This window comes from Gigantopelta aegis, chromosome 6 (assembly GCF_016097555.1).
Source record: "Gigantopelta aegis isolate Gae_Host chromosome 6, Gae_host_genome, whole genome shotgun sequence".
NCBI lineage: Eukaryota > Metazoa > Mollusca > Gastropoda > Neomphalida > Peltospiridae > Gigantopelta > Gigantopelta aegis.
The window spans coordinates 7,610,975-7,620,527 of NC_054704.1; the positions used below are offsets into that span (position 1 = coordinate 7,610,975).

General features: G+C 37.6%; 1 protein-coding gene across 2 annotated transcripts in view; it reads right to left on the minus strand.

Moving 5' to 3' along the window:
• LOC121376478 (integrin-linked protein kinase-like) overlaps positions 1-8,461 on the minus strand; it is a 28,582-nt gene extending 20,121 nt beyond the window's left edge. Inside the window, exons 1-9 of one of the 2 annotated variants that reach the window (XM_041504355.1) lie at positions 8,082-8,461; positions 5,565-5,730; positions 3,890-3,985; positions 3,440-3,536; positions 2,477-2,557; positions 1,917-2,002; positions 1,525-1,634; positions 1,208-1,329; positions 32-153 (exon numbers count right to left, since the gene is read on the minus strand). In XM_041504355.1, the coding sequence (XP_041360289.1) occupies positions 32-153; positions 1,208-1,329; positions 1,525-1,634; positions 1,917-2,002; positions 2,477-2,557; positions 3,440-3,536; positions 3,890-3,985; positions 5,565-5,730; positions 8,082-8,170 (969 nt within the window). In that variant the 5' untranslated portion in view covers positions 8,171-8,461. Of the gene's footprint in view, positions 1-31; positions 154-1,207; positions 1,330-1,524; positions 1,635-1,916; positions 2,003-2,476; positions 2,558-3,439; positions 3,537-3,889; positions 3,986-5,518; positions 5,540-5,564; positions 5,731-8,081 lie in introns of those variants that run through there. The other variant, XM_041504356.1, reaches the window with a different exon arrangement.
• Positions 8,462-9,553: the final 1,092 nt, after the last annotated feature.

Here is a 9,553-nt window from a genome sequence, read left to right on the forward strand (position 1 = left end):
TGCTTTATGAATACCACTTGCTCTTTCTTACCATGATGTGTTTGCTGAGAAGCACTAAGTTGGGCACCATGGGTTCGAGAGAATGCAGGAATTCCATTCCATGTGCGACATCAATGGCAAACTGTAGAGCCTGGTTTTGATCCACAACGATCCCTAGAAATAGAGATTAAAATAGAGATTAACACAGGAACCATGTAGGATATCAGCTTTATTGTGCAATGGTAAGAGTGGAAAACTTTACTAGACTTATCAAGGGGAATTATTCATTCTTCCTCAACAGGATAAAAACAATATTTCAAGTCATTAACCAGTCACGGTATTTATTCTGCAATCCAAGAAACGAGTGGGAACATTATATTTATTCCTAACTTACGATAAGCACATTTCTTATGACCAAGCTAAGCAAGCAGGCATTTTGCATGATCTTATATTCATGAAATTATTCTATTTAAGATGTTAAATTTGTCACATCAACAAATACCATTGTAACACTAAAGTTTATTTCCATATAGTGCATAAATTTAACTATCCATGTAAAGATAAATATTCAGTTGTTGAAGTACACAAGATGAGTGATAATCATGTCATCTCAGTGTTTCACTGTGTTTTACCTGATCATCATAATGTGTCGACACAAACTGTGGTGTAATGATACATTGATTAATTAATATTCATAGAATATAAACTGAAAATTAGATGAATAAATTACTGCACTTCATAATACATACTACAGCTTCAGTGTTTTTTTCACTTGTTTAAGTAAATTATACATTGCGAAAGCCAAAGAACAGCCCTGTAAATACTGATTTGGTCAGTGACTGACCTGATTCTCTGTAAATACAAATTTGATTTGTGACTGACCTGATTGTCTGTAAATACTGATTTGATTTGTATGACTGACCTGATTCTCTGTAAATACTGATTTGATTTGTGACTGACCTAATTCTCTGTAAATACTGATTTGTATGACTGACCTGATTCTCTGTAAATACTGATTTGATTTGTGACTGACCTGATTCTCTGTAAATACTGATTTGATTTGTATCACTGACCTGATTCTCTGTAAATACTGATTTGATTTGTATCACTGACCTGATTCTCTGTAAACACTGATTTGATTTGTATGACTGACCTGATTCTCTGTAAATACTGATTTGTATGACCAACCTGATTCTCTGTAAATACTGAAATTATCTGTATGACTGACCTGATTCTCCATGCAAGGTGTTGAACAGTGAGCCAAATGGCATGAACTGGCTGATGATGACTAGGTTCGGAGGCTGGTTGCAACACGCCAGGACCGGCAGGATGTTAGGATGGTTGAATATTCTGTAAATTATATTGGTAAAATACAGTGTTTTCTTTTTTTTATGCTACAAAATATGTATCATGTTGACTAACAGGAAAGAAAAAGGAGTATTTGTTTAACAACACCTCAGCACATTTTAAACTACAGCTATTTGGTGTCTAACATACATACACATTATCCAAATACTGTGAGAAATTATAAAATGATCTACATACCTCAGCCTAGGAAATTCTTCTTGGAAATCTCTCGAGTTGCGAAGAGTACACTCTTGCACACTGAGTATTTTGGCAACAATGTCATTGCCTTGCCACTGCCCTCGCCATGTCTGTAGAAAATGTGAAAATATTTGAGATAAAACATTTAGCAATAACATACATGTTACACAGAACATTACTGCCACACTGTTCTGATGGTTTGGGTTAACACTTAAACACGTTAAGTTTAATAAACTATCATGCTCTTTTCAATGGCATCATAAGCCATTGCCAAGCCTCTCTCTACAGAAGGAGAATTAAGTTTGGTATGAAATTATCATTTGTTTCCCATGATAAAAGTTATCCGTTAGGTTGCAATTACAATTCTAGTAAATTACACTTCATTGACAAACCTCTCCGGAGTGTGTAGATGCGATGTGACCGACAAGCTGCAGCTGAGACATGTCGATACCAGTGTGTCGGGAGAGCAGGGCATCGCCTACAACAAACAACAAACAACGGTCTACTAACTTATAAAAAAAATGAGTTAGCAAACAATAACATAATTCCACAGCAGAAAGCACAAGTAAAACTGCAATGCATCATGGCAGATTGTTATTGAGCAATAAATAGGACAATCGATAAAAAATAATCCAAAAGCATTTGTAATGTCTTCAGAAGCAGTGCTTAATGGGAGCTTTTTATCACAGAACAAAGACAGGAATTGTTTTTAGGTAGTGTTAAAATCTGGTACTGTGGGAAAGCTGAATGATTTTTTAACTCTACTAATAATTCCTTTATAAAGTGAATTTCATCACATCAGTAAAGTTCAAAAGTCAAAATCAATTGTCACCAGTGGTTGACAAGATAGTGAAATCACAACTCAGTCCTAACTGAATACTTTTTCTCCACGGTAACAAATTTAATATTATGTGTATGGCAGAATTAATTTGTGCTAGTGAATCACACTTACGACTACGAGTCTTATAGCCGAGCCAACTTCTGTCTTTGAATGGTATTTTACTCAGGTCTTGTCCTAGTGCCAATGCTCTTTCTGAAATAAAAACAAGTAACACACACATATAAAATATATCATAAACACTGAACACAACTGCTTGGTTATTGTCCATCTATCCAATTAGAGGCCAAGCACACTGTTCAGGGAACACACCTCAGCTATCCGAGTTGTATGTCGAGAACAATGGGTTAATAGTTACTTAAAGTGATTGGTGAGAGAGAAGTTGGTGTAGTGGCCTCATATCTCCCCATTCAGCCATTCGGACTCACTCTGAGAGTCCATACAGGCATGCAATCTTAAGAAAATACTTAACGAGCTATGAGACAATACTGTTTATCTTGCACTCATGAACTGATGTGTCCTTTCCAAGCCTTTGAATATTCTATTTATTATCCACTTTCAATATTTATTATTTTATGGAAGATTTTCTAACAATACTGTTGTTCAAAATAAGAGACAATGTTGTGTCATAGCTGTGACGTATGTATAGTTGATGACATAATTTAGTTGTTAACATGACTTCCACCATAAAAACTATTCTCACACACAATTAACCGCCAATAATGAAACACTGTTTATGACATCAAAACATATCTAGTGGAAGAAATTGGATTTTTCTTTCCCTAGGAAAAGATCGCTTTTCTTTCCACACTTCTCTCTGCCCATATGGGTAATAATAGTATCTACCTGTCTAAAGTCCAATGAATTAGCTATTGCAAAGAACAATAGGGTGCTCCAGTCTTTGTTCTTACTCAGGATAGACTGTTAATGAGACTTAATAAAGAATGTTAAGTGTAATTTCATATTACTGTGGTCCAAACAAACACTTCTGTAAAAGTAACTGTTTCATCACCCAGAATGACTAACATCATAAATTTACACGCAACAGAAATAAAAGAAAAACAGACATACACATACCTTTGAGCATTTTGGCAAGGTATGTTTTCGCTTTGTCCAGTGCGAGTTCATCGTACTTGTTGGCAATGCTCACCAGGCAGCCATTGTTCACTAGATCCTGAAAACAAATCACAACACAGGATAGTTTTCAAATACAAAACAGACATACATGATAATTACTGTAATTACTCTGTATTAATATTTCAACTGTTCACAACACTTATGTAAGTTTTATGCAGTAAAAGATTTGTCTTCTGATTTAACTATTGTGAGATCCAAGATTCAATAGGTCTTCCCTTCAAACAAATGACTGCTTAAGCAGATTGCATGATGTGAAGACTAATTATTAAGCATTGGCATAGTCAGGATTTTATACTGGGGTGGGGGAGGTGCACTTTGGGGTTTGGCATCCACATTGTCTGTCATTTGTGTTTTGGGTCGATAGAAAAATATAAAAGTTTATTTACTTACCTCTGCTATGACGTCAAAGCCCCAGAAACATGCATAATGTAGTGGAGTATTCCCGTGTTCATTTATAGCATTCACATTAGCTTTGTTGTGAAGAAGCTGCAACAAAACAGTGATGACATTAAAATAATGGATGGATACAGATTTACATGTAACAACAAGACTATTACCATCAGTACGACGTCTCTGTGACCGTGTTAAAGACAAGACTATTACTATCAGTACGACGTCTCTATGACCGTGCTAACGACAAGACTATTACCATCAGTACGACGTCTCTGTGACCGTGTTAACGACAAGACTATTACCATCAGTATCTTTCTGTATCCGTGTTAACGACAAGGCTATTACCATCAGTACGACGTCTCTGTGACCGTGCTAATGACAAGACTATTACCATCAGTACGACGTCTCTGTGACCGTGCTAATGACAAGACTATTACCATCAGTACGACGTCTCTGTGACCGTGTTAAAGACAAGACTATTACCATCAGTACGACGTCTCTGTTACCGTGCTAACGACAAGACTATTACCATCAGTCCGACGGCTATGTGACCGTGCTAACGACAAGACTATTACCATCAGTCCGACGTCTCTGTGACCGTGCTAACGACAAGACTATTACCATCAGTCCGACGTCTCTGTGACCGTGCTAACGACAAGTCTATTACCATCAGTCCGACGGCTCTGTGACCGTGCTAACGACAAGACTATTACCATCAGTCCGACGGCTCTGTGACCGTGCTAACGACAAGACTATTACCATCAGTCCGACGGCTCTGTGACCGTGCTAACGACAAGTCTATTACCATCAGACAAGACTATTACCATCAGTACAACGTCTCTGTGACTGTGTTAACGACAAGACCAGTGTTCTCGCTGCTCCATTTAAGCGGGGCGACCCTCCCTGCTATTCCATTTTGCCGCCCTCCTTTCACGTTCCCCGCCCTCCTTTATTTTTGAGCGCCCCTCTTTATTTTCCAGCACCTATCTCCGCTATTTCCAAATGCACACTTTTTTCCACAAAAAAAAACACAATCAGTCTGCACACTGGACATCAAAGGAAACAAGCCGTGTTATGTACGAAAAAGCAATTGACGAAACATTTACGACAGTTACCGCAACGTAATTTAACAGTATTTTTAAAAGCCTCTATTTTGTCCAATATCTGTATCCATTTGTGTGTTTGATAGACACAATAAAAGTTATATTTTATGTAAGCAATGAAAACATTTTATTTTTACAGATTTAGCAATCTTCGATTGAAAACCCCCTCTTATTTAGCGCTAAATTTGTCATGTGATCAGAACGGTCATTCTGTCTTTCGTTTCCACTAACTATCGTTTGATATTTTGTCCTCGGTTGCAGATATAATGGTTGAAACTGATGATTTTTACTTTCTGTTATTCTGTTTATTCAGCAGTTCTTTATAAAATATTGTAAACTTTTCATTTTGAATGGATATGAACACTTATAAAAACAACGGAAGTGGTAGTGTTTATCATTAAAATCATTTATCTTGAGTGCCAAATAATATATACACCGCCTTTACAAAAACGAAACTGGTGATAAATATTTTATCACCGTGCCGACCATGTCTCTATGACCATCTTAATGACAAGACTATTACCATCAGTACAACGTCTCTGTGACGGTGTTAATGACAAGACTATTACCATCAGTACAACATCTCTGTGTCCGTGTCCAGCCGCCAGATGTAGCGCTGTGTCGTCCCCCATGTTTGTGGCATTAATCCTTGCTCCCCGCTGTATCAGCATGTCGCAGATGTTAGCACGACCTTCTCTTGCAGCCCAGTGCAGCAAACTAAATCTGTGGTCATCACTGGAAAATGCACAGTGCAATATACATGTAATATATAACTGTTATCATCCAGCCACTTGTAAATGACTTGTAAATGACTAGTAAACGACTAGTAAATGGGAAAAGACACTGTACATGCATGTAACTTACATTTAAATTTATCATCCAGCCACTCGTAAATGATTAAATAGTTAATTATTATTAATATATAATAATACAGTGTAACTGAACACATGGCCTTCTCAGACAGTGCATACATGTACATTTATACTAAAAATAAAATAAAATACATATCAAAAGGAAGTGTACTAAACTTAAAGGTTGGCTACTTTCAACTAAAAATAATAGAATTGTTTGAGGGTGGGTGGGACAGGGGAAGAGAATTAAAATTAGCAAATAATTTTGGTCAAATTATGTCATTGTACAACTACATAATTGGAAATGCAATGAGATTGATGTACATTATATAATTTTAGAGGGGAAAGTCTTAACATTAAAACCTTATATGGTAAGTCAAAATAAATCCTAATTTTGAGTAACTTATAAAAGTTTGTTTTGTTTAACAACACCACTGGAGCACATTGATTAATTAATCATCAGCTATTGGATGTCAAACATTTGGTAATTCTCACATGTAGTCATCAGCACCTAACAGAGGAAACCCACTACATTTTTGATAATGCAGCAAGGGATCTTTTATATGCACTTTCACACAGACAGGAAAGCACATATACTAGTATACCAGACTTTGACCAGTTGTGGAGCACTGGTTGGAACGAGAATACCCCAATCAGTTGAATTGATACACCAACGTGGTTCGATCCTGAAATTCAAACACCTCAAGTGAGCACTCAACCAACTGAGCTGTTCTTTTCGTGTATACATAATTACTGAATGATCCTCATTAAGTATTTGAGTCACTGTGACTAAAGAGGCCTTCTGTATGTAGGAATAGGTGCAGCCAAGTCCAATTTTTGACGTTTAATGACCACAATGTTAATAAAACACACACACACACACACACACACACACACAATGTGCAAGCACACAAAACACTAAATAGATCCATGGGTGAAAAAGCATTAATTTATCATCCTGGCCACCTGCAAAATGTAAAGCAGGCAGGGTTGGGGCTTTTGTTGTTTTTCTCTGCTAAATATGAACTCAGAACTGACTGAAGAGGATGTCAGTAGACCATTTGTGTGTTTTATTTTGTGTTTTATGTGGGGGGGGGGGGGGGGGGTATTATTATTTTATTTTTTTATTATTATTTTTTTTCTATTATTATTATTTATAAGTATTTTTTTTAAAAACAAAAACCTATTATCTCGCCTTCATGTAAAATTCTTTAATCTCATTGGTTGTTTGCCGTTGGACAAATCCCGTATACCCCTGTGGGCGGAGCCAAATTCTCTTATACCCCATCTGTAATTTCCAACAGTTTCATGCCACCCAAGTTAATGCTAAAGCAATAATTAGATTATAAATAACATTGATAATCAATCAAGTATATTAATATCTGTTTCAGACAATTTCGTATTACAAACATTTGAAGTTAAAAACTCGCTTATCGATGGAACTATTTTTCGTCACTGTCAAGTGGTTTCGTTCGCGTCCGTGTGGTATGGCTCCGTTAATAAATTGTTAACAATTATTGTCTGGCATTATTTTGATTATCTGGCTATATGATTTAACATGTCGGCAAGATAAATTTGTTGCAGAAGCATCTCTCGGGGTATATGGCTTTTTATGTACCCTGTGTGTGCTCTTTTACTCCGTCGCCTTCGACTCGGGGTAAAAGAACACACAGAGGGTACATAAAAAGCCATATACCCCTCGTGATGCTTCTACAACTTATATTATTATTAATTCTATAATTGTTATGGGGCTAAGGCCAAAATGTTCAATGTGTCATTCCCTCCTTTCACTGATTCTAGATAATGGGAATAATTTTGTTCATTACATGTATATTGTAAACACCATTCATTTCATTAAAAAAACTTAATTGTTTAACATTAGCACCATTAATTTTATAATTAAAATACTGAGGTACAGTACTTTTAGTTGGACTAATGCCAAATACAGAGGGGATTCCATATATGGAATCCTGCCAATCGCGGTTCAGTTTAGTCAACTCTGTTGCTAAAAATAGAAAAGTTGTAGGAGGGAATCACCCATACTCGTTACCAATACTTCTTCATAAAATTCAATGTTTTAAATTAATTTTCTTTGGTAGAAAATGCATTAAATAGTCCAAGTCAACTTGAAAATACTAAAATGTTAATAAGCACTGCGTATGAGTACTTCAAGGTGAATTAATCATTAAAAAGTCCGATCGTAAACAAATAAACTTTTGTAGTTTTGATACGCACCCTTGATTTAGGTCATTTTCGGTGTTGTCCAACCACACACGTACGTGAAACGCATTACCCTCTCGAACCTGCGTAAATATGTCATCCATTTTTATGCGGAAATTTCACAAAATCACTAAATCTAAGCTATTATGTGTTAAAAGTTATCTAAATTCGGATGTTACGGTAGGGCTAGCCCAACAAGCACACGGTGTCGACTCAATCCAACAGTCAACAAAATGTTACACAATCACCGATCCAAACTATCTTTCACTTCGTGCATTTTAACAGAAATATATCACAGAATAGAACTGTGATGTCTCTGTCAGTTCATTATTCCTCTGTGAAACTAAAAACTGGAATATCTTTCTGATAAATGTCAAATTGTTGTCATTCTTTGAAACCGGAAATGCACCAATCACACAAGGACATTATGATTTACCGTTAACACCTGCAATTCAGTCCGTTTAATTTTTTCATCGCCTAATGGTTATAATATTATTATCAAATTGTTACCCGATTTAAATGGGTTACACGCGAAAGATATTTTTTAGACATGTCTTAAAAGATAATTTGTCATCGGTCAGGTCATAGGGTTAAACGTGCACATTCAAAACAAGCTGTTATAGCGCACGCCTGTCGGGGGGCAAGTTCTTGCGAAGCAAGCCTTTGCGTCCAAGACAGGAAAGGGGTAGGGAGGGGAAGGCGGGACTCTAGCTTATGACTTTAGCACTAAATGAGCACTGAAGACCGGTTATTGTGGCCGAGAAAGAGGCGCCGGTAAAATTTTGAAAGTTCTCAGAAGAAGAATTAAGCCGAAAAGTTGAATTCATTATTTTGCGTTATGTCGGAAAAATGTTGACCAGTGATTGAACGCTAATTTTGAACGGTTCAGCTGAAAGTTAAAGGGTGTCAGATTTTTTTATTTAGCCTAAACGTAGGCCTACCGCCGTTATATGAACCTAGGGTTGTGTAACCCTGAAAAGGGCTGTCAGGGTTGCGGTTTGACGTCAAAGTTTTTGATCATCTGAAACCAGTGGCAGTAGGCTTGCAGGACTCTCAGCTAGGTAATTGCTTGCGAAGGCCCTGTGCAGAACCTTATGCACTGTCTCGTTGGTGGCGCCTGTTGGTATTGGCCGGTGTGGAGGGTGGTGATCATAAGTAGGGGAACGGCGTTTCCGTGGAGCATTCAGCAGGCAGTTCTTCGTAAGAGATGCTGGTTACCATCAGCTGTACTGTCGGGGCACGTCCCTCGTAGAATTCGACATGTTCTTCGTAGGTGTCGTAGATCGGGGGCGCCTCGATCTTGGCGACCTTCGCCGGTTTGGCTCCTGGGGCGGGGGGAGGGTTGAGCCGGTTTGGGTTTGGCGACACCTGATCTTTTCAGTTTGGCCTCCTCAGTCATGACAAGGTCTGGTTGTGGGGGTTGGACCCGTTTGGGTTTGTTGACTACCTTGGCCGTTTTAGCCCCCTACAGGGACTGGTGATGGGGT